Source organism: Poecilia formosa, unplaced genomic scaffold (genome assembly GCF_000485575.1).
Source record: "Poecilia formosa unplaced genomic scaffold, Poecilia_formosa-5.1.2 Scaffold154, whole genome shotgun sequence".
Lineage (NCBI taxonomy): Eukaryota > Metazoa > Chordata > Actinopteri > Cyprinodontiformes > Poeciliidae > Poecilia > Poecilia formosa.
This window is the reverse complement of record NW_006800093.1, coordinates 999,890-1,025,394: the sequence shown is the minus strand read 5'-3', so window position 1 is coordinate 1,025,394 and position 25,505 is coordinate 999,890. Positions and strand designations below refer to the sequence as shown.

The 25,505-nt window shown below is 40.8% G+C and overlaps 2 protein-coding genes and 1 long non-coding RNA gene across 8 annotated transcripts in view; 2 read left to right on the top strand and 1 right to left on the bottom strand.

Moving 5' to 3' along the window:
* Positions 1-480: 480 nt before the first annotated feature.
* tnni1d (troponin I, skeletal, slow d) lies at positions 481-4,590 on the top strand. 4 transcript variants are annotated; one of them, XM_016677366.1, is made up of 8 exons: positions 481-537; positions 914-947; positions 1,061-1,102; positions 1,480-1,521; positions 2,502-2,633; positions 2,712-2,801; positions 3,328-3,510; positions 3,592-4,590. In XM_016677366.1, the coding sequence occupies exons 3-8, from the start codon at positions 1,082-1,084 to the stop codon at positions 3,691-3,693; spliced, it is 570 nt and encodes a 189-aa protein (XP_016532852.1). In that variant the 5' UTR covers positions 481-537; positions 914-947; positions 1,061-1,081; the 3' UTR covers positions 3,694-4,590. The 4 variants fall into 4 exon arrangements, with proteins under 4 accessions (XP_016532852.1, XP_007564112.1, XP_016532851.1 ...); XM_007564050.2 differs by lacking the exon at positions 914-947 and having other exon boundaries at positions 482-537; XM_016677365.1 differs by lacking the exon at positions 481-537 and having other exon boundaries at positions 914-957.
* Positions 3,810-25,369, bottom strand: LOC107837585 (uncharacterized). 2 transcript variants are annotated; one of them, XR_001663617.1, is made up of 4 exons: positions 25,078-25,369; positions 23,733-23,918; positions 13,766-15,128; positions 3,810-4,987 (listed from the first exon to the last, which is right to left on the bottom strand). It is a non-coding gene; the product is annotated as an uncharacterized LOC107837585 (long non-coding RNA). The 2 variants fall into 2 exon arrangements; XR_001663616.1 differs by lacking the exons at positions 3,810-4,987; positions 13,766-15,128 and adding an exon at positions 21,997-23,048 and having other exon boundaries at positions 25,078-25,363.
* The window catches only part of iqsec3a (IQ motif and Sec7 domain ArfGEF 3a), an 84,887-nt gene continuing 71,510 nt past the window's right edge, over positions 12,129-25,505 (top strand). Inside the window, exon 1 of one of the 2 annotated variants that reach the window (XM_007564046.2) lies at positions 12,129-13,154. In XM_007564046.2, coding sequence (XP_007564108.1) covers positions 12,532-13,154 — 623 coding nt within the window. In that variant the 5' untranslated portion in view covers positions 12,129-12,531. The remainder of the gene's footprint in view (positions 13,155-25,505) is intronic. The other variant, XM_007564047.2, reaches the window with a different exon arrangement.

Here is a 25,505-nt window from a genome sequence, read left to right as displayed (position 1 = left end):
TTGGTAATAACTCAGTCCATCCAGCTGGACGTGGATCCTTACTGATTAGTATTGTTTAGTGAAAAAAAATAACCATAATTTAAATTGAATCTGAACGTGACTATATGATGGCTTTGCTTTGGAATCAATTAGATAGTTTTGGTTAAGAACAAAACAGCAGGATATGAGTTCGCCTTGAGATGACTATTGGTTGTAAGCTGACTCCAAATAAATGTGCTGCAATGAATTTGTGGGACGGGAGGAGAAGTGTGTTAATGTGGTTATTCACTTTAAAAGAGACTAAAACGCATCGTACACCAGAGGGAAAAGATGGTATCATTAAAGCAGCGCTCATGACAGATCATTACTCCCCTATGTGGCGTTATTACAGTGTTCGGGAGGAGATATTCTCTTCTTGGTCTCGTGCCAGCACATTCTTCAGACCAGACGTTATATTTACTGTCCGCCCCCTCATCTCCCCCCCTTTATATAAAAAGCTTTCCATTGTCTGGAGCAGCTGCTGTTTGACTCCACACGCCGGCAAACACCCATTCAAAGGTAAACTTACTTTGAAGTTTGTTTAAAATATGACGTGATCTCAGCGAATCTCTGTGTTTTTGATGTTTCTATTTAGTCAAAAGTATCATTGGGAGCTCTGTACTAAAAAATGACATGCCTTTGGGTAACAGCTCACCTTTGTTGCTTACTTGTGTATGAGTTTCTCATGATCAATCTGCTGAAAGGAGTTGAACTGCAACATGTTTGGTTTAGCTTAGATGGTCCAAGTAACATTTTAATACTGATGCTGGGTTCAACACTTTTAATGAAGCCAAATGCATAAGAAATGTTGTTCTTTTGCCCTTGCTTTAATCTTCCTGAATTACATAGTTAATAGCCTAAGTTTGAAATAAGATTTGCTTTGTTTCCTTTCCAGGTGTTTGATTTTTTATTTTTTTTTATAATCATAGGTAAACTGAGGTAATAAAATCCCACTTCTGCTCCCATTTTTGTGATTCTTACAAACCAAACCGCTCGTGTTTTTGATAAGCGGTCTCATGTGTCCCCCCGTTTGCCGTTTCAGGCCCTCCGCAGACGTGCAGCCATGAATCCCAAAGGGGATAAGGTGAGCCAGCTATGTTCCAGTGTGTTAATCCTGCATGCATGGGACAGAGGACACGTTGTCCTTACAGACATGGCAAAGATGTGGCGGTGGTTATCTGTCGAAATTGCTATCGGCATCCTCGAGAGCTTTCCGCTTGACTCCATCCTAATAATAAAGTGTTATCTTTACGCGTGCGGCCGCAGCGAGTGGTGCTGAGCTTCTCTAGACATTCCCGTAACATCAAGCGGTTCACAGCTATCTTTGATCAGCTTAAACACAAACATTGTTGGAGTGATGAAAATGTTGAAACTGCATGATTTTACTAGAAAGACTGTGAACATTTTGTTGTTGCACAAATTGTGTCGCGTAACCACATGAACGAATTTCATTTCCCACAGCCGAAGTCAAAGATTTCGGCGTCCCGCAAGCTCTCCCTCAAAGTAAGTTTCGAATATCACATTTTGTTTTTTTCCCCCACACAAAATCCTACAGCCCAAATGTCTCACATTTTGTCCTAGTCTAGAGATTCTGCAATTTTGATGAATTAGTAACGGCATGCAATACACTGCAAAAGTATTCCCTTTCAGTCAAATTTTCAATTTTACGAAAATTTTTGACATCATAGACATTTACAAATAAAAAGCCTGGAAGTGTGCTGCGTTTTTATTATCCATCCGTCATATTTCACTGCACTGATAGCTGTTTTTATGTATCTGCAAAGCCACCTCCACTAGATTTGCACAAACAGGGCGTCTTTAAAGGTGCTGTCGATTTTCAGCCTCGGACACGTTTAAATTTTTCCTGCCGATGGAAAGTCGTCCCACAGCATGACGCTGCCGCTACCAGACCGGGTCAACGATGTGTTCGGGGTGATGAGTGGTGTTAGCTTTCTTGCTAGCTTGCGATTTTTGCACATAGGTCCTGAAAGTTCAATTTGTTTTTGTCTAATCTGACTAGAGGAACATCTTCTGTGCCTTTATTGATCATTATTTGGCTTGTGGCAAATCAAAGATGAAGTTTCTTCAAAAAGTAGCTTTCTTCTTGCCATTCGTCCCCCCAAAAATTCTATATTTATTTTTGCTGGAAGTTGACAGATTCTCCCACCTGGACTGTGGATTAATGCTCTGTGGTTAATGGACTGTGGATTAATGCCTCTGATTAATGCTCTCCTTTTTAGCTCAGGTTTGAATTGCACCATTAGATGTGCAAAGCTCTTGTGTTAGATTCCAACCCTGCTTTTAGCTTCTGTACAACTTTATCCCTGTGCGATCTGTTTAGTATCCTTTGTCTTTATGAGAATTACTCTGAAGGTGTGGCAATTGTAAAAAAACAACAACAAAAAATTCAAGAGGAAGCATTTTTGTTGCAGTCTACTGCATCGGTTCCAGGGACCAACATTGTTTCTAACTGTTCTGATCAGATGCTGCTCCTCCAAAGAGCATGTGATGATCTGGAGAGGGAGCGACAGGACCGGGAGGAGGAGAAAGGGCGCTACCTGAAGGAAAAGCTGCCTCCTCTGCAGCTGTCTGGTTTGTCGCTGGATGACCTCCAAGTAAGAGGCATTTATGCCAAACGAAGTGTATTTTTAGATGCGTTTAATCGAACTGTAACGCGAATGTATCCCTTTCAGAAACTGTGCAAACAGCTTCACGAAAAAATTGACATTGTGGATGAAGAGCGGTACGACTGTGAACATAAAGTCAGCAAGCACAACAAAGACGTAAGTTCCTACTTTGTCACATCTTACACACATTTGCAATATATTTGATTGTACACATATACTTAGAAAACCTGAGACTAAAGACATAGCTTCTTTTTTTTAAGTTTGTTGAACTTTCCAGTCACCCAGTGCAGGGGTTTGCAACAAGACGGCTCATTGAGAAGGCTTCAATCTTTTATGCAATATCTGCAATATTCCCCCCCAGAAACGACATTTAAACGAATAAATGAAACCATGTGATTTCCATACAAATTACATTAAAAGTCTAGAATTATTATTTCTAAATATCTAAGTTTTTTTCATTTCTCAATAAATTTAGAAAGAAATCATCATGAAATTGCATTTTCTTTTCACGTATATGTTGTAATTTGTTAAATTATTCCTTCTTCCTAAATCTATATAAGTTTTGAGGTTCTGAATAAAAATAGGAAAAGAGCAAAAAACAAAAAGTGAAGTTTTTTATATACAAGTGGAATCGCTGTAAATACTTTACTGCAGCAGGATGTTTTGCTACATTCTGCTTTAGATCCACGAGTTGAAGCTGAAAGTTCAGGATCTAGGAGGCAAGTTTAAAAAGCCCGCCCTCAGGAAGGTGAGGGTCTCAGCAGACGAGATGATGAGAGCTCTGCTGGGCTCCAAACACAAAGGCTCAATGGACCTCAGGGCCAACCTCAAGTCTGTGAAAAAGGAGGACGTCAAGCAGGACAAGGTATGAGTCGGTTCGCCGTTTACTCGTCCGCGTTTCATTTGGGCCGTCTCGATATTCCGAGTGTTTTGATCTCTTCCTCAGGTCCTCACCTCCGAAGTGGGTGACTGGCGTAAGAACGTGGAAGCCATGTCAGGCATGGAGGGCCGCAAGAAGATGTTCGATACCGGCGGAGGAGCGCAGTGAGACGTCGAAGCCAAAACTGGACAGTCATCGGAAAAAAACAAATATGCCACACTTACCCGAAGACTATGTTTGGCATCTGCTTTGCAGTTTGTTTTGTTTTGTTTAGTTTTTTGTTTTTTTTCAATGCAACATTTTAAGACAAGTGGCGACCCGGTATTTCTTTTTATTTTTGTTATGACACTTAGTGAGCAAAGATGAGCTAAATAAAAAAGAAAAAGATAACGGTTTCCATATTTGCAGCTGACTTTATCACGTTTCACTTTCTCTGAATCTGTTAGTTTACACGAGGCACAGAGGGAGGCGGGGTGATGCTGCGATGAATTATAAAAAGGACAATGAACGAATCGGGGAGGGGGTAAAAGACAGGTGCTCCCAGAAATGCATCAGATTTAAAATAGGCGACATGACGGCGACGTGACCTCCGTGTTTGTCGTTACTCCCCCTCGGCAACCGAAAGTAAGCATTAAAATGTATTAGGGGTTAGTTGAAACAAATAACGAGTTGGAGAGGAAGCAGTCCTTTGCTTCCTCTGCGCGAGTCGCCGGGTTGACGTGGCATTTAGCGCCTGGGAGTGTCATTTGAAGCACGACAGCAACGGCAGCCATACCCATGTTCCCAGCAAATGTTGCCTCGAATGGAGCGCGCGAGGTGTGAAGCAGTCTGTCTGTGTCCAAGCAGCTGAAAATGTTTTGTCTAAACATAAAGTACCTAGTAAAAGTATTGATATACCCTAATGAACCTTTCCACACTGTGACACATAATAAACACAAACTATTTCACGGGGATTTCTTTTTTGTTTTTGTTTTTTGTAACAACAAAAAGCAGAGCATAATGAGTGGAAAGGAAACAGTACAAATGCTTTCGAAGGTTTTTTTGCTATTAAAAATCTGAAAAGTGTGGCGTGTGTCCTTTTTAATGAGCTACGAGAGTTGCTCTTCCAGATCTCTGGGTCAGAGAAGCGCTAGACGGTATCAAGGTTTGGAATTTTTATATGAGGCATCAAAAAATTCCCTTCACATTATTCTAACCTTTTAGTTTTTAAATGATGCAATTGTAATTTTTTTTTTTTTTCCGGTAGAAATAATATCCAAAAAGCTGACTGGAGGATCCACATAATGTCATCAAATATCAAACAAATAAATATGCTAATGTCCCAATAACTGGACGTGAACAACAAAATTTAATAATTGCACTTTTGGGATCGTTTTCTACTAATTCTCCTTTTTTCAAAACGAAGGCTAAATCATTGCGGCGAAACTATTTATTTCTTGTTTCAATTGACCACAAAGAAAAACTACAAAGAATTCTTCCTTGAGATTTTTGCAAAAGGCTAAGTGGATTTTAGCGTGTGGGTGGGCTGTACCGAGTTCCACCAGGCAATTACCCAACACTCAGTTGAGGCATTTATCTGCTTTAAAACATCTCCAATAATAAAGCAATAAACAGACAGAAATAAAAGATTCTTTCTGACTGGTTTGGGTCTTGGTTTTTATTTATTTTTTTTCCCGTTGCCTTTGAAGCCGTTTCATGGCTGTTTCATCAGCTTTGGCAGAGCCTCCCAGCAGGTAAGGCTTCGTCTTCCCCACCGCGGGTAAGGTATCGATAAACCTTTAGAAAGCCTGAATTGTAATCAGGAAAAAGTTGATTACTTATTCTAAAAGTATGCATTTTAATCTTTATTTTAGAAGCATGTTGTGGTTTGAAGGTTTTTTTTATTTTTTATTAAGGACCAAATTGCAGAAAGCCTCTAGAGATGAATCTGTAAGTATGATGAAAATAAACAGACTTACCAAAACGCTCAGGGGAGCAAATGATAAGACAAATGCAGACAAACCAAATACAAAAGGACAACTTACCAAAGTGAGATCTAACCAAAGGTAAATAAACATCAGTTAAAGAAGACTGAGGAAATGTTTGAAAACTGCCTCTATGATTCAACCAGACTTGTGGTTTAACTGCTTTTCAGCAGCTGAGTGCTTCTGTCTCACTCCTCAAGGATTCTTTGTGGCCTTTTAAAATAAGCAGCTCACCATTTCACAGACCTCATGTCTGCTGACGCTCAAAGAAACTGCTTACGCGGCAGAATGTGCAAAATAAGGACTTTAAAAAGTCTCCTCCCTAAGCACCCGACTCTCACTTGTAAAACGGGCTCCGTAACCCATCTTCTTCTCTTTTATCATCATCATCTCCTCTCCTTTGAGGGATTAGAGACAATCGATAAGGAATAATGAATCTTACCTGTGACTGCCTCTGCTGTGCAGTCTATAGGAACGGTCTCTAGTATATTTCTCAGTTTCCGTCTGTGCAGTGAGGATCTGGGATGTTGTTCTCTTTCAAACTAAAGAAAAATCTTGAATTTAACTTGTAGAATTTTTTTTTCCAGAGATTTGGTTCAAAATCTGTACACGAAGAAAGAATTTTCTTCATGTAGTGCGGAATAAATGGTTCAAGAGTAAATTAAAATGCATAAAATTGGGGTATTTCGTCTAAATCACATCCCCATCATTGGCATACATCATCAATAAGCATATTTCTCTCAAAATGCACACCCAACAACTCAGATACGTGTTGCATCAAAAGGAGTATCTCAAAACAAAAAAATCGCAATTTAGGCAAACCAAATTATAGTGATGTTTGGCAACATCTCTTAAAAACTTTGTAAAATCAAAAATGTACAAAAAATGTTCAAAACAAGCTAAAGGGTAATTACATGTTTATTCAAATGTGATGCTCACATTAGATGTGGTGTGAGAATGAGTTAAGAAATTCTTATTTAAAAAAAAGAAACTGAAAAACGGAAGAAATGCTGTAGGCATAAAAAAACGAAACTTTTTTTTATCTAAGATGGGTGGTGGACCTGCTTTATATGCAGCCACTGAAAGCCATGGTCATTTTCCAGCAAACCTATAGTGGCAACCAATTCTCAATGTACAGTCACTGCCTAAAAATAGACACAAATATGGCCGCATTTACAAAGGCGGAGTGCTCCAGATATGATATCCAAAGTGCGTTAAATGTCAACACCTCATGCAGTTTAAAGGTCTTGACATGGAGTCTGTTAATAGAACAATTAGAAGTTGCAAAAATAATTTATTAATGGATTATTTGCTAAATATGGAAGCAGGCAGAGATGATGCGACGCTGCAAAAGGATCGCGAGGCAGATTCACGGAAACAGCCACTTGGTGGCAGCAGAGAGCTGCATGAAAGCAGCGGCGTTTCCAGCCGCAGTGTATAGTTGGAATATGGCAGCCTCCAGCAAGCTCTACCATGGCCTCAAAATACATTAGTCATTTATCCAACAGGAGCGCACTGTCACAATGACAAAGTCTTAGGAAAAGTCAGCAAATAATCACTTTGGCAATAGGTTTGCAATAACTAACAATAACTTGTCTATTCTGCCACCAAACGCAGCAGGAATGGACAATGTAATTCTTAAAGTTCAGTGGCAGTGAATGCAACGAAGGAGGAATGTTGGGATCACTAAAACTCCATAGCAACCATTAAATGGCATCTGAATCTTAACCAGTTGTTCGGAAGGCATATCGGGATGAAGATTTTTTTCATCTCACCCACCGAAGCGTAAATGTGCTAAGCTTTCTAAACACAACTAATTTATCAAACTATAGGATTCTATTGTGCGAGACAAGAGGAGAGAAGTTTAAAGAGCTCTCTCTGTATGTTTTAACCAAGGCGAGGTCAATGAAAAGTATGTTTTTGTTCACGCCTCATGAAAACCAAAACAATTTTCACAGAGGTGTAAGTGTTACCCTAACCTTAAAAATAAATACTTACCGCTGTCCCAGTTCACTTCGCTGTGTCTAACTTAAAAAGAGAAGAGAAATCACATTTGGTCTTCAAAGACAATGTGGAAACGGATTACAGCGCTTTGAGCCTGTACTTGTGCAACCTGACGAAGGATTCTGATTGATGTCATTAATCTTCCAGTGCGCGCGCAGCATGGGCGGTGTGTTTATTAGCCGAGAGACCGGGTAACACAGAAGGTGGTCTGCCGGTACAAACCACCAACTCGCTGTGAGAGCCATGTTTTGTTGTGTTGCGTTTCATCAAGCCTCTACTTGGTGGTATTTACCTCAAGTTCAGCCACTGCTAGGCTGCTCTGATTTATGGTGCGCTAGGTTGTGCTGGTAATGCAAGCTGAACCACAGCTTTGTAACGTATTGAGAGCTGGCAATATTTAATCAATCATAACCAAATTCAAAACATCAACATTAAAGGCCGAATCCAAAAAGCAACTGGAAATAATCCAGTCTGACATCTCACGTGTTTTAAGTTCACATACTATACAGCCGTTATGCGACGAGCAAGAAGCTTCTTGGCAAATCCAATCCTAATCTAGTCTATATTTGGGGGTAATGACACAGAAAAGACGCCTTAGAACTGCATTAATAGCATCAGACTGTTGGATTTAATGGTTTAAACACACAGTCTTCGACACACTCAACCCGAAATGCTCTTCTTTGTCAAGAAGTGTTAATTGGATTTTACTCCAGGGTTAATTCATAATAACATAAACAGGCAGCAGATAGAAGTGATGGAAAAGCACATGATAAAGACATATATGTATAATCCATGTGAGCCATTAGGAAGATTTAGAGCTAAAAGTGAATAATTTGAATCAACGGTACAGGTTCCCCACCGGGCCAGACACATTTAACCAATTAAGCTCTCTCTATAACTAAATCTTTATTAGACACTCAAAGTAGCACTAATCATGGTAAAATGGCTCCATAATGTGGGGAAATGTAGTGCCTCCACTGAGAGCTGTGACCTTTGAAGTTGAATTTATATACTCGTACATTTGAGCTGTGCAAATTTAACGAAAACTTACTCCCTCTTTCAGTTTGTTCCCAGTAATAATACGATTTTGCTCCCTCGTCTCATTGGCAGTTTTTGGAACCGACTGATGGCAGTATTTGTTGCCAAAAAGTAGGGAAAAGGAAGTTGCGAGGTTTTGCCGTGACCTTTTTTTTTTTTTGCGATAGGGCCAGATTGTGTTGGATCCCAATTTGAAAACTGATTTTCTACCCTGTGAAGTTATCCTTGTTGGATATAAAGATTGTTTGATGATCTGAACCACGTAGGGAATGTCAACAATGTCAGAAATGCGCAAGAACTTAAAATTAAGCTGGAGTGGTTCGTTTCTTATTTTCTAAGAGGAGAAAACTTCCATGTAGCCAGACACCACAGAGTACACATAGGCAGGCGTTAATGCACTAAATACTTCTTAAACTGTAAATGTGGCACTGTTGCTTGGAAAACACTTTAATCACAAATCATAAACCGCAGACGGGAATCAGATTGGCTTAGAGGACTTTCGGTCTTTGAGTTTGCATCTTCTTTAAAGTGGTTTCATGGTCGTTTCATCACCTGCAGCTGCAGTTCGCAGCAGGCTGGGCTTCATCTTCTCCACCTAGTCCTGGTGAATAATAAAAAGTGCAGCAACAAGATATTTTTTTTAACCTATAACTTATGTAGTTTTAGGAGACATTTGACAACAGACTCTTTGTGTTATTTTGCATTGCTTATAAAATCCTAATGTATTCTGGACAGGATATTGTCATTAAAAACTTTGAGTACAGTACATTTTATCTCATCGCACAAAATCGATGATTGTTGTTACCCCTGCATGGTCCACACTTTTGTTTCTGTCAGACCTGATAAGCTAAGTTAATCTACCATATAGTTGCCCCTTGCTTTCCTCTTTTCTCATTGATTTTCCTTAGGGAAGAGGAGGTTGATGACTATTGGTTTTTGGACACTGAAGCCGGCCAGAGGTCAACCAGATGCAACCCTTATGAGAGAACCCTCTTGTTCACCCAAGTGGAAAATTTAAAATGACAACAGAAATAAATCAAGTTTTACTGCAGTTTGATTTTTTTATTTATTTATTTTTAGAAAATATGGGCTCTTGCGCAGTTTTAAACTCCTAACGATTCAAAGAAAATAGATGGTAACATTTGCAAGTGGAATCCAAACTCTGGAGACAAGACAGAGGGGAAATCTATTGTTGCCTCGGGTCAAGGGTGTGTGTGTGTGTGTGAGCTGTCTGCTTCAAATTATTAATAGTTTGGGTGCGATAGAGGATGTTTGGAAATTGCCTCCGCGAAAGAACAAGTTTGCCCAAAGTCGTGGCTTTTAGTCGCTTTTTGACGGCAGAAACAAACACCCCGAGAGCTCCTCAAAGGTCTCTTCCCTGGTTTTTACAATAAGCCACTCAAAATTTTATAAACTTTCAGTCCGCGCTGACGCCGACAGAAACCGCTGACTAAAGAGAATCTGGGGAAATATGCACTTTAAAACCAGCTCCTTTTTCCACCGCTCAAGTCTCACTCTCTGCCTCCGTAACATATCCTCCTCTCGTTTATCTTCATCTTCCCCTTGGCTTTGAGACATCAGGGAGAATCAATACAGAATAATGAATCTTACCTGGACCTCACTCTGCTGTGCGTTCCATAGAAACAGTCCGCAGTATGTTTGAGCTTCATTTAGCTCCTGACTGGCGCAACTCTCAGATGTTGATCTGTCTGAATCTAGATACTGTAATTAGAGGGCCTTTAAAAATAGTCTGGTGAAACAGACACAGGGGTTCTATGTTTTGTTTTTTTCTTGCCTTCCTTTTTATTTTCGAAACGCGCATTTCCGTCGCTCTAAATTTCACAACACTGCTCATTTTCGTCTGAATAATAATAATGAGAAGAAATTCAGCAGGTGTTCTTTCAGCCAGAGAAGCAACGGCGCCCTCGGGGAGTGAGCCGATGCCGTCGAGAGTCAGCTTTGGAGTAAAGAGCTCTCGAGGACGGTGCGTTGAAACGACAACAGACTTTTCAACTCGAGTCTTTCGGGCAACAAATGTTTTAAGCAGGAACAAGAATATCGGATCGTGTTAAAGTCGGACTTTGAGGATGAATCGTCTCAGATGCCGGCACCGTTTTCATGTCTGCTCCGGTGAACGATATCCAACCACGTCAGGGCCCGCTCGCTTCTGGGATAATTGGTGTTAGGGGTGAGCTGCTTAGGGGTTAGGGGTGAGACTTCAGCCTCGCACCAAAGTCACTGTCTGGACCATTTTCCATTTCTACAATCCTACTTGGGGAAACTTTTTTCTTCTTCTTTTATAGCTCCGGGTAGCCTGCATCCTATTTTTACACTTTATGCTGCTTATATAGGAGCCATATGGAAGGAGAGACATGGCTGCAGCCGCACTGGCTCGCCTCTGTGGACTTAATATTTCAGAGTGCTAGACATCAAGGATCTTTCTATGCTGCTTCGAGGAAAAAAAAAAAAAAAGAATATGCTGGAACTGGAAGCAATGGAGAAAATAGAAATCTATAAATGTAGTCTGACATTAAGAGATTATTAAGACTAATCATGGCACACAAATCTTCCTGTGAAAATGTGACCTCGAAAAATAAAACAATCAGCCTTATTATGCCGGAAATCACTTAGGTGGTAGTTAAGCAGAGTGCTAAGCTTCCCACAGTTTAAGGAGGTGCAGCTAAAAACAGCCCAAGGTTTCCTGCAGTAAAAATCACTAAAAACTCTGCAAGCTCCCCATTTCCTGCCCGTTCTTAGCTTGCATAACGACAACTGTGTTTGAGTTTTTCTCGGCTGAAGGTGAGATTCGAAAAAAAAAAAGAAGAAGAAAACGAAAGAGAGCCTCTGCTTGATCGAACTTGCAAACCAAAAATAGTAGTAATAAAAAAAATCATACTCAAGCAGCAGAATTCTATTTTTCTTTAAATACAAGTATCGCAAAAATGAAAAATCTATTGAACATTCCTTGAGGGTTTTCAAGTCAGAGGTATCAGAGTAAATCCACACATTTCAGAATTTTCTTGTCGAGTATTGTTACAACCGATGCATCACTCCCTTACACGATTATGTACCACTTATGCATAAAAACAAAGTTGATTATGCAATTAGCAAATGCTTCACCAATCAGGTAACCAAAATATGATCAATAAGACACTGTTTGAAGCTGAAGGCATTCAAACAGAATACCACAAATAATGTCTGGTTTCTGTTTTAAGCAAACGGAGCAAACATTACTCCAAAATTTTGTTCAGTAATATCCTTCACCAAACCTCTTTGGCCTTCACAGAACACCACCGGTCATGCCAAAATACCATTCTTGCTAATTTGTTGATCTACAGAAGATACATTGAGGTTTGAGAGTGTTATCACAAAATATTAAAACACACGACAGCTGCACAGATCCTCAACCAGAATCTGCCAGACTTTTCACATTTCTGTCAAATACGCAAACCTGATAGTGATGTTGCTACGTCAAATCACCATCTGCCTGTTTTGGATTTACTGACCAACATGTAATCATTTCATGTCTTATCAAATCAGCCATATGAAAAGAAGTAGTCACATTAATACGTATCAAATATATTTTTTTGAAATAACAGCCAGTATTAGCTCTTGAGGATCCGAAGTCGGTGTAGTGAAATGCTTAGAACATTCAAAACATGCCAAAAAAAAAAATAAAAAATAAAAAAAAAAAAAAATTCTGGTGCTTTCTTGTCGGCGCTGCGTGTTGACATCACCGTTTCACTACGGCTCCGCCTCCGCACTCTGCTGATGCTCATCCGCCACTTGCATCAGCACCATTTCTGGCATCCTCATTAGGCAGACGCGCAGAGAGAACCTACCCACCTCGCCGGAGCGGAGAGAGAGGCGTGAGACTTGCCGCTACAGCATCCCGAACAGACATTTCACAGTCCGGAGGCCCCCCGCAGTCGACGCGTCGCTGCCCCAGAACCAGCCCAAGAGGAAGCCGTCACAAAGCACAGCTAGCCCACTCCTAGTAATGGAGAGCCTGTTGGATAATCCGATGAAAGCCGTTCTGTACCTGAAGGAACTCACCACCATCGTCCAGAACCAGCAGAGCCTGATCCAGACGCAGCGCCAACGCATCGACGAACTCGAGCGAAAGGTGGAGGACCTGATCGGGGAGAACCGACAGCTGCGGGACCCCCACCTCTACGTCCAGCAGCCGCCCTCTCAGCATCACCACCACCACCAACACCACCAACACCCGACTCAGCGGAGCGCCAGTCCCCAAGCGCCGGCCCACCTCCATCAGCACCCGGGGAGCGCCACCAAGGCAGCGGCTCACCTCGGCCAGCAGCTGCCGCCGCCGCCTCAGCAGCAGCAGCAGCAGCAGCCTCCTCCTCAGCAACAGCAAATTGTCCATCAGACAGCCCAGCCTCAGCAACAGCAGCAGCAGCAGCAGCACCCGACTCCCACTGCGCCGTCTTCCCACCACCCGCAGCAGCTGCAGCTCGTCCCCACCTCGCCGCAGTCGCCCAAAGTGAGAAAAGCCGGCTCCGAGTCCGCCGAGGACGACAAGAGGAGCGCCTGCTGCAAGTCCCTGGTTCCGCAGACTCCAAGCACTCTGTGCCGCTCGGTTGGACTGGCCAGGAAAGCAGAGTAAGTAGCTCTCATGTGTTGTGTGCACAAACCAGGTGGAACGAAAAGGAGTCCGTTTTTCTGTTTTTTTACACTCGCATCACGCAAACAGATGGAGATGCACGAGCTGGGAAAAATTGTACATTACATTAATGCAGCACAGAAGACTTCATAGCTTATTTTACAGCAAAAGATAGATGTCATGATCAGTTTACTGTGTCGTTGTCCGTAATACAGCGTGATCTGAAGCCTTCAGATTTTCTATACTGTAAGTGATCACATTCAAGGAGAGCAAGCAGACATAACATCCTCAAATTTCATTTTTTTTGGCTTGAGCCCTTTCAGAACACTCTGTTAAACAAGTTGCGCGCTCGGCATTGATTGTGCAAATGCATGCCAAATATTTTTATGTGAATGTATCATGAAAAAAAGAACCTTGCAGAAAAAAGTGGGGGGGTTTTCCCCCCTCCCTTTTTATGATTTTGCAGAAAATTTCAGTCTAGCTTTCTTCTGCTCTTTTTCTAGTTCACACCACTCAACTAGAAATGATTCTTAAAACCAACCTCTCTCTCTGGCATCTGTTCATAGGAAGGGATGACAATGCAAACAGACTTCTAAAAAAAATAATTAACAACAACAACAAAAAGAATAACACAAACAACCTCAAGCAAAATTTTCATTGGGTATTTCATAGAGCTGCATTACACAGACTGTAGCGACTTAGACCTCATTAGGACACCGACATAGAAATGTTCCAGAGAACCTTCAAGTGCCTGGAAGCAACGAGCGCTAAGACAGAAAAGACATTAGCAGCTGTTCGTGTGTCGCCGCGGCGACCTCTCAGAAGACGCAGAGAGGTTGAAAGCACTTTTTTCATCAAAGCAAAAATGCCAAACAACCAGTCTCAGTTTATTTATTGCCAGGAAGCAGTGCAGATCAATCCGGTAGCTACAGAGAAAGTAGAAAATTCCTGGAAAATTAAGGGAAGGCTTGCGTGTCGTACTCAAGCCCCTATACTCTAATGCTCCTAAATACAATTTGGTCTCATCAAATAGATCGTATACAGAGAGCTTTTGTGTAAATTAGATTCAGTTTCGTCCAAATATTGCGATATTTCTACATGCTTTTTCTTTTTTTTTGTATCTGGTGAGGTTTGTGCTTTTTCAAAACATAAGAATGTTCTTGATTGCTGGTGTGTGCGCCTCACAACTCTCCATGGTGCAGAATGTTCTTTGCCTCTATCAAGGTCACATGAATCGCCTCAGCCAGAGCCACAAACACACACACACACGCGCACACACACTCGCATCACGCAGTGCTCCAAGCCACATCTGTTTCACTCAGCCGCATTTCCACCGTTTCCGTTAATCCACATCAATTTATCGAGCTATTGAATTGTAATTCCTAAAGAGCAAGGGGTCATAAATGGGGCACGAAAGCAGGCACAGCAGGATGGCGAATTCAAACAAAAAAGTACAGCACGAGAGATTTAAAATAAATGTCAGAAATAGGACCGTCTGGGTTCTTTTCAAAAAAAAAAAAAATGGAACTTGACAGCTCTGAGGGATGATAAACAATGAGACAGAGAGAGAGAGAGATAGGAATAGTCTCAAGCAGCTCTGCAGAGCATACCCTAATGCAAAAGCAGTGACAAATGAAACACTGGAGATGCGATGAAGCTTTATAATTTTCCACGTAGAGCACTGATCCGGTTATGACAAGGTAGCAAGTCGCCGCAGTCGAGAAGCGACGCTTTTCTCTTTAAGGTGAGGCGGCGGGGGACACGAGGACACGACGTAAACTCACTAATCAGGCATGTGTGTTCATTTGACTTTGCCATGGCAACGCAGTTGTTGGATTTTCCCTCCGCTGGAGAATCACTGCAATGAGGAGCTCATTAAAAATGTATGCGAGCTGGTAAAGAACACACATTTTTCTGCAATCCTCCCCGCTGTAGGTTGCGTCTGGTAGATTTCTTTCGTTTTTTTTTTTTTGCTGAAGATAAAGAGCAACAGAAACGACTCAGCCATCAAACACAAGCCCAAAGTAACCAAAGAAGGTGAGGGTAAATAAATAACAAAACAAAACACTGCATATTTTACCTCATTTTTATTCGTTAACTCAAGTTAATGAATAAGTATCAAGTTAAGTATCAAGATTTGATACTTCAAACGTTTCATGCAACGCATTTACGTTTGGTATACTGCAATCTACATTTTTTGTTGATAAGAATTGTATTTAATTTCTTCATTTCGTATTGTATAATTTATTCTGCGTTTCACTTCAAAAGATTATAACTCCACTTTTTCTTGCATCTAGTTATTTTTTCCTCTTCCATTAGTTGATCAAAACTTGATTACGAAGAAAAAATGTTGTATCATGAGCAAAGTGAGTTAATTTATTCATTTTTTTTCACTTTACCTTGTTGTGTCACTGATGTACAAAATAAATAACTTAGGCTCCAGTATAGAACCTTGTGGAACTCCTCAAGTGATTGTCAACAAATCTGAATTTCCACTATTTAGTTGCACATAATGAAATCTTTCAACAAGTTAGTTTAGAACAGAGTGTATGATACATCATAAAATTAATTAACATATCATCAATTCATTTACTGCCACTGCTGTTGATCGTTTTGTTTCGAAGCCATACTGACAATTTCATCGGCTGCGTTGCACAAAGTGAATGTTGCAGGCAGTTGGTGCTTTGCATTGACTGCAGGTCTGACTACACATGTAGTCAAACATTCCACAGCTTGTCTTATATATTTAATAAATATTCCATATGTTGACTCTGGTCGGCCATAGACAGATAAAAAGACAAATTTGAAAATTGGAAATGAAGAGAAACTGGCTTATCTCTCATTTTGTTGAAAGGTAAAAGATTGTCTAGTTTCATTTTACGCTGAAAACACCACACGGCAAAGTCAGATTACACTAAGTAACAGAATACGGGTATAAGCAAAAGTAATACTTCATCATAAGGATTTAAGCATCATTTTTCTACACCAACTACATATTTTTTATTTAATTTAAAAAAAAAAAAAAAAAGCACAGCATCCATTTGCAGAGCTCCAAATGAAAAATTAAATGCTCGCTCATGCCCATCACACATTCATCATCTTCAGCAGTGGCGTAATTTGAAGAATGCAAATCAAGGCTTGCCTCCAGCTCTGAGCAGTGGCTGCGGTGGAAAAGTTGTTTACTGGAATGAGGCAAAACTTCCCCCCCCCCCAATCACCCCTCCGGAAAAAAAGGAAGAGACGTTTGAAGTGCTGCAATTGCGTTATTCAGTCTGATAAGGATTCTCAAAAGGCTCCGTTTATCTGAAGCAAGTTGTCACAAATCCCATCTTCTCTTCTTTATCCCCATCTAATTATGTGCGTTATTCCATAATTTTCCAATTTTGACTTTTGATTATCTGCCTCCACGTTACAGCGACAGAGTTCTTTTTCTCTCTCAATGCCTAACCCTTTTTATGCAAACCTGTCGCCCTTTCCACCTCCATTTTGTCCTTTCCTTCATCAGCTAAGTGCTACAAGCACCAGCTGTGGGGTCTGAATCAGTACGTCTTACCGTTTTTTGTTTTTACCAATTAACCAGTCTCTGGACTGAAGCCCTTAGACCTGTTCTGTGTACGTCTTTAGAGCTGCCAAGTGTAAAACTCGGCGTGTGAGAGCTGAGCCATGTGTTCAGGAGAGAGTGACAGTAATTGTACAAGCGGTGGAGGCACGCGAGCGTCTGATATGCAGCAATCCCGTTGCCTGAGGTGGAAATTCCAGCATTCCCTTGCAGCTCCGGGTGTCTTACTGCTGCTGCTGCTAACTCCTACGCACTCTCGTTGACATGTCAAGCTCTTGTTCTCACAAAAATGCATGCAAACTTGCAAACTGTTAACGGGGCACATGCCAGCTGGCAACCAGCCTGTTTTCCTCCACACTAGTTGTGACTCCCTCTGCACCCCACGTGCGCTCTTCCCTCCTCTCCCCCCAAACCCTGTTTTTTGGAAAGCAGAATGTGCGGCAACTCCTCTGCCATTTGCTTCACGCACCTGCTTTCTTCAAAGAATGCGCGGTAGCAGCAGGTAGATGAGGACGTTCAGCAAATACATATCTTAATACCTACTACTGCGACTAGCTCCTGAATGGTGCAAAGGCAAAATCATTTGATCCTCTCAGATCAGTGATGAAGTTTAGATCGCGAGCTACTATGAACAGCAGGCATTCAGAAGTAAGATCATTTCTACCAATAGCTCAGCAGCGCATAAAACGCCTTAAAAAGTATTCGGGTCCCTGTTGCTTTCACATTTTGTTACGTTACAAACACATTTCAACATATTTTATTGGGATTTCAAAGGAAATAAAAATCTAAATGAATATAAATCTAAATAAAGGAACAATCCTGAGGAAATGCTGCAATATTCTACTTTGTGCTAGTCCATAAAATATAAAGCCCTTTAAAATACATTGGGTTCTGTAACATACTGTCATTTTGTCCATTCCTTTGGCAAGGACAAACACCTGCGAGGGTTAAGGTCTGAGCAAAACGTTCACAGTCCATGGTCTGCAGAGAAGGACCTGACTCATAAGTAGGAAGAAGACAGCTGACGAACTTAGTGAACTTTTACTACTAGCTGCTGCAGGACCGGATGATAAATATTCATGAAAAATGTGGCAGAGTGGGGCAAAAGAATGACACGGGACATCAAATTATCAGGTGCAAAGCAAGCCGGGCAGAATATATATGTACCAAGGGAGGAGATGACATGTAACAGACGCAGGAATGACAATCAGTAAAGGTCAGGTGTGAGGGAGCAGTGGTGGGAGAAGCAACAGAAGTGAACAATAAACTGGCAAAGTGACATCAGGAAGTAACCAGAATACAGAGCAATTTCAAGAACTGGCTTAACTTGGAAGGACGAGCTGAATTACAGTCAGTCAAAGAGAGGCCAATTTCGTTTAAACTTTGATGAACTATCCATGTAAAACTTCAGATGCTTTAAGGAGATGAGTGTGTCAAAAAACTGTGAACGGTATTGGGAAGCTGGGTTTGCATGTCCAAAAGAATGCAAGTCATTCTGGGTGCTGAAGCAGGACCAAAGTGCTGACAGGAACTCCGGAGCAGCGTTGTGATCAGGATTTAAAGACAAAAAAGAAGGGGGAAAACTTGCAGGTTTGGCACAAGGAGAATAGAACATGGAATTAAGTGCAAACGTAGGATCTAGCAATGAAAAACGTTAACTAGAGGAAGCTAAAATCTGAGGAGGAGTTGGGAATGTAATTGAAACCAGCTGAGTCTAATCAGAGGAATGCTGAACAGTTGTGAGAAAGTGCTGAGCAGGGAGCAGAGGGAAAAATTATTAATTTACAAAAGAGAACAAAGAGGAAGCTGAACCAAAAAAAAAAAAAAACGCCAAAAAAGGAACTCCAAGCCAAGGGGGAAATGACCGACGCTAAAATAAGAGTCACAACCAATAAGCGCAGAGAACAAAACGTAAGAAATAGCTAAAAAGATCAAGACAAAGAAATTAACATATTATTAAAGACCCAAATAGGAATATGGTTAGAGTGCAATGCCATATCAAGTTTTGGAAATGCAGTGATTTTAACCAAAAATGGAATATTTTGCCTTTTCAAAACTAAAACAATCAAAGATGATCTTCCAACTTATATTTTGGTCCTTTCATTACGTTCAGTGATTTCTACTGCTAGGTCATCGCAAAAGTGTCATTTTACGCCCGAGTTAGGCCGCAATAGTTGCTTTAATCATGTTTCAAGCAAATTATGCCCTCAAATCATTATAAAACACATCTCCTCAGATTAGTTTTAAAGGGAAGACTCTTCAACATCTTCTTTCTCCGACAATAAGGAACATAAATTGCATCCGGTTTTCTTCCGTTTATGATAGATGTATTTAGAGACACATCTTAAAAGTAAAACCTTTAGAAAAGTAGGAAATAATCTGCATGGCGCAATGTCACCTTTTTGCAAAGGGAGAAAACGTACATTTTATCAGTAACTTTTCTTCTTCCTTTTTTTTTTTGTCTCTGGAGCCTAACAGAAATCCTCCTTTTCATCTCTGTACTGCAGTGGCAGGAATTCAGTGAGAAGCAGATGGGTGGAGACGGATTGACGAAGGCTAAACGGTCTCCCAGACATTCTAGTCCTGCAAGGCTTTGCTCTTTCCTCAATCCTCCCCTCCCTCCCCGTCCACCTGGGAACCACACGTGCTCGGTTATGACTGGGCCGCCGCCGCCGCCGCAGCCCAAATTATGAATATCGCATTTGGTGGATAGTACTTTTAAATTGCTTCATTTCTCTGAGGATGTAGCTGCCGGGTGATTCCTGGCTCTGTGCTGCAATATTAGCTGCCCGGCTGAGGAGAGTGGGGGGGACAAATAGAGATCGTCCCAGGTGTCTGTTATACAACTGTGTGTGTTCACGCGTGATTATTTGTGTTTATTTCTGTCTTGGGGTGTTAAAAGGCCATTGGAAATTCAAGTGTTTGGGAGATATATGAAATAGTTTTGGCTCGTATGATGTTTTTCTCTCTCTCTTTTTTTTTGTCAAAGCCTGGTTGGGATTTAATTTAGCTGTGCTTACGGTGGCCCTGAAGGGGAATTAAACTACTTGCGAATAAAAAAAAAAAATTAAAAAAAAAGAGAACATAATTTCTTTTGTATTGCTTCTGGAGAGTTTTCATTCGTACAGGTAACCCAGCACCTCAACATGGTCTATATCATATCACATTAAACAGAATGCGCAATTACTTTGATATCTGGTAGAAATACGCCGGAAATATATGACGGAGCGTTTCAATGAGCTTGCTGCGTGAATTTTGAGGACACCTTACCGCATAAATCTGAGTGAGTGAAAGCTCCGAAAACTCATTAGGAACATTGTTTAATATTTGGGCGGGTTAATGTTGCACCTTCACAGGAAGCAGGATGACAGACAGGCCAAATAATTGGACAGATTACAGAAAGACAGAATAACTCCACAGCGAAGCCCCGGGGGACCGAGGGACCCAAATGTTGCCCTACTTACCTCACGGCTAAACTGCAAACAGCCTCTTCCCTGAATCCCTCGCCGCTGTAATTTGCAGTCAATCAAAAGTGCCAAATTGGGTTTTTAAACATTCACGTTTCTCGAAGCAGCGCTCCCACACTGTTGCCACAGAAATAAACAGACACATGTCATTAGAATGAGGCATCGTTTTGCGCGTAAACGCGGCATTTACAGTCTCAGGATATTTATCTTTTCGTTGCTGGTCGTGTTCCATCGCCTGCACGCCGTGCTGCTTTCTTCCTGGCTGGAGGTTAGTTTATTTCATTTCTTCCCTTATTTCAGTTTCATCCGCATGCAAATTAGCTGCAAGGCCTAACGAGCAATCAGAACGGCGTGTCATTCATATGTAATCTGCATATTTCACGGTGGTGGCTGCAAATGAGAACGCCATCGTCGACTCGTGCGGCGCGACGCAATCGGATCGCATCTTGTGATGCACGTTGTAAACACAATGTCATAAAAATGACATTTCCCTCCACATCAGTTCGAGTTGAGCCCTGCGCGCTCCCGTCGGTCGTTCTCTGTATGCAGCAAGAGACCTGCAGCAGTTCTGGTGACAGATTTTACACTCAGTCGTCATGTGGATAAATACATTTTTTAGCATTTTGACAATGCATTTGAACCGTCAATAAGGACAGGATGTGCCTTTTTTTTTTCCTGGATTTTGCGCAGTGTTGTGAATATATCGTAGAAACAAACACTCAGCAAGCTGCAGTTGAATCAAACGCAACAAACTTCTGCCATAACTCTGGCTGAAGTTTGTTTGACCTCTATTTTTTTGGCATGAATAGAGGAGTTTATTTAAATTGTTTGGTTTCCAGGCACTGCCAAGGACATATTTTCAACATGGTTGAGATTTATAGTTGAGATCTTTGTCCTTTTGAAGCAGCCAACTGTGCCCAGCTTCAATCCTCCGATCCAAACTGTCACCTCAGATTGTGTCAGACTGGTTTACGATGTTCATGTACAACCCAGGGACCATCACAGCTCAAGCTTACAAACTAAGAGATACTAAAATCACTTTGTTACAGTAAATACTGAAATGAACCTGAAATCAACGGCTCCAAGACTGACAAGCATGTTGGGAAGAGTGACACAAACACATGCAGATCAAATATAATATTATGCTTTTGGGAAACCTACTGAAACCAATGGACTGCAATAGAGCTGCACATTTTCTTTCAGATTTACTATCTCATTATCTTACATCAACTTTGAAAAGAAGGGTTTTAACTGCAACATCAGCATGTTTTTCATGCTTGTTTTTTTAATGCATTAGACAAGATTAAAGAAACTTAAACTAAGTAGTTTCATTGCTAATTACCTAACTTAACACACAGGGGGGGGGGGGAAGTTTATCTAAAAACAACCGTGCTACTAACATTGAAATAATATGTGTTTTTCTCAGTAACTGGACAGATGGCTTACTATCTGGGACGAATGTTTGCCGGAACCCAAATCAGAGCGACACTTTTTGGTTCTGTATTTGTTTTATTTTATTTGTTTATCTAACGGCCATATCAAGATCCAAAAGACATTTAGCAAAATTTTACTGGCCATGTGCAGGACTCCGCAATTAATCAAGCTTCTCATTTCATTATAATTTTGATTCCAAACGATCACAAAGAAAAAAAAACAAAACAAAACATGTAATCACAAAAGCTAATTGCGTTGCAAGTATGCGCTTATTTTGTAATGTCTCCAGACTGGTACTTGTTTCCTCTCCTTTGGCGGCTGATCCCTTGTTGCAAATTTGTCGCGACATTTACTGATTTCTCAGGCTTCGCTGGCAGCTTTTTGTTGTTGTTGTTGTTTTTAAGTGACAAGTAGCAAGTCCACAAACATTTTATGTTGTTACTGGAAGTCTCCAGCGAGTGGCGGAGACATGCATTGTTCTTACTTGTCTCAACGTACAGTGGGTGCTGCCATTGGCTTTGTGTAAGACAAGTCAATGCAGTTTTATCAGTTGTCTACTGTTAGGTGTGCATGACATTTTATTGTAATTTCTTGAAAGTTCCTAAGTGCATCACAGAACTACTGATGCGTGTATCAAACTATGATTCATCTGTGTGTGCTCCTCCACTGTTTGCCCTTTACCTTACAGAGCTGGAACTCTTGGGGGACGAACTGTGCTGTTGCATTCCTGTCGGTAATCAGTGAGCTTCCACTCCGAAGGTTCTTGTAAACAGGGAGCAATGCGCTGTTATGGAAAAAACAGCTTCCCATCTGTCAAAGGGATTTCACCTCCTGGGGGCTTAGCGGTGAAAATCCCTCAACAGGCATTTGTCACTGTTTTGCGCCATGCGCACAATTGTGCATTCTTGCATATGTTCATATATGTACGGGTGCATGTGCGTGTTCAAATAGGGCTAGGCTCTTTGAGCTAGGTCTCCTGTCGGAGCTGTTTCAATTTGTACATCTCTCTTTTTTTGTGGGAACTGAGCTTCCGTACAGTCCGATCAAACATACAACCGATTCGAGATTTAAAGCATTACAGCTGATTCAAGCAATCCATTAGCAAAGTTGACCCAAATGTGCTAAGTTATTCATTTTATTTTATTTTTGCAAGTCACAACATGATTTAGAAGAAGACATTATGCTTGTGTTTTGCACAAATGGCAGCAAATCTGGCCTGCGTCACCGTGAACAGATGGTGAGTCATCCTTGCCCGTATAAACTGTAAAATGTTTTGGCATCACGTTGACGCCGAGGATTTTCCGCCCTCGAATCTGTGCGTCTACCGCTCGAGCTTGCTGAGCGTCTTTACAGGTCCGAATCTTTGTGATCGGGCAATTTCAAAGATGAGAATCTTCAAACGTTGATCTGCTTGCAACGTTGAGCGGAAGATTCTGTTAATAAGCAATCTGTCGATCAGCAATATGACATTCAAAACTCGCTTTATGAAAACAAAACAAAACAAAACAAAAAAATCTACCAGGCTTAAATTTGATCTTAATACTTGCAAATGCCATTTAGAGTTTTTGACGTAAAAGTGCTGCTGGCACTGTGGCTTCCCGAGGTTCAGCTGCAGCCCTCAACTTTTGTTGTTCATGGTAAAATGCTCCAGCCAAATGATGATTAATTTATGCTGGGACAGATTGGTCCAACTGGACAGGAAAGCCTCCCCAAACCAGTTTTGTTTGCTTCTTGAGGCCCATTATATTTATTTATTTATTTATTGGATTGAGCCCAGCGTTATCCTATCGAGCAGTTTTGCGAACCTTAGCTCGTGGTCTTTATAGTCTACTTTCTGCTCCACCAACCATTTTGATCTTGTGGGGGGAAAAAAAACAAAAAAAAAAAAAAAAAAAACATTATTTAACTTATGCTTTACAGTTACGTTCTTGGAGTATAAACATTTAAGTAACACACAGCGTACATAAGAATATATTAGTTTCCGCTAAATGTCAGACTAACACACTAAACATAAATACTGTATGGTGAGGCGTTTCGTCTTTATGTTTAGTTTGGCTTTGAGTATAATCCCAATCGCAAACGCACACTGAAACGGTTCTGAGCGGACGTGCCTTTACCTGAGGAAATGTCAGGTGTGGTTAACTTCAAGGTCCTGAGTAATGTTCAAAGTCGTGGACATAAGGCTGGAAGGCTCTGCAGAGCAGATCAGAGCAGGCACTGCATGTCCAATTGGCTTTCTTGGGCTTCTCAGCAGATCACATGCAGTCTCAGCAAAGCTTCAGCTATGCTTTATTGCACTTTGGCTTAGAAGAAGAAGAAGAGGGGGAAGAAAAAAAAAAGACACACTCATTTGCACATGCAAAATCTGTTAATTAAAATATGATTACATAGTTTGTTTAGTGCATTCACCTTCAAATAAAATTTTAAGATTTCATTTTTAAGCATATAGCTTTGATGTTTATGCTTAACACGAGCCTGTTTGATAGTAGACACCAGCTGGAAGTCACAGGCAAACTCATGTTTCTTTCTCTGTCTTCTGTCGTTGTTGGCTCGTCTTCATCATAAATCATTATCACTCCTCTGTGGGAGACGTCACACCGACGACGAGTTGGTGCCAAATAGTCAGAGTGACGGAGACGCAGCAAATCAACATATCATTTCTGACTATTATTTCCAGGGTTGGAAGGAAAATAACTGTTCTGTCCCACTCCTTGTTGTTAAAACATGACTCAAATAAAGGGTTCTTAATCAAGACTGACGTATGGTCGATGCGATTGATGTAAACAGATCCCTTTTTGACATTTTAATGAATTTCTCTTTTAACTGCCAAAAGAGAAATGAGGATGGGCCATTTCTGTTTCGGTTCTGACGTTTTAGTTTGATGTGCACAGAGCTCAGCACCCCGATTTCTTTGATTTACTGTTACCAGGAATAATTCAAATGTCACAACCTATGCTGTAATTATGGCAAATGAAAACAATTGTAAGTCCCACTGTTGTAAACATAATCATAGAAACATTACTGACAAATATTCCTGGGGAAGAAGGCATTTCCCATAGATTATTTTTTAGAACTGATGATATATGAGGCCTTTACACTTTACGTATGAGGCTTAGTAATTTTTTCCTGCATAGCAGCATTGTTGGCTTTTGCAGCCACACATCCATTTGACACATTCCTTTTTGAAAAGGTGTCCTTTTCATCAAGGAAACAAAGCCTTTTCTGGTTACAACATCAGGTAGTCATACTCTGGTGTTAAAGTATCAAACAGTTATCTTAATAGAGCTTTCATTTGAAAAGGACATGGTCTTCGAGGTGCTTTTTGTGCCACAAAAGCGTGTTTTAGAACTATTAGGCATGGAAAAGAATGAAAAGTTAGGAGTGTGTTTTGTTTTGTGCTTCAAAGTTTTTTTTTTTTTTTTGTCTCCTTTCTCTGAAATTTGGCTCTTGTCGAGCACTGACCTTGCACTCTGGCCGGTAAATACCCTATTGGTGGATGGAGCTCTATAAAATAGACGCTGCATGCTGGGGCACTGAAGGCAGAAAAGTGGCGAGAAAATATTTAGCATTGAGTGCTGTCATTGTTCTTTTTTGGTTTGTCTTTATAGAGAAAAAAAAACCCCATTGAAACAAACGTGAGTGCATGTTTCAAACTGCGTCAGTGGCAGTAAAGATTTTAGTTGTCATAAGGAACTTTTCAAATACAGAACCAAACATAAAGGGTGCAGAAAAAAACAACAACTGGTATTTTGCGTAACATATAAGTAATTGAATTATTATATTGTTTTTTTAAACAACATAAATATGTACCTTAAAAACAGAAAAGCACAAAACCATACTGTATGTTAACACTTACAGATGCAAAGACATCTGTAAGTGTACAGATGCCT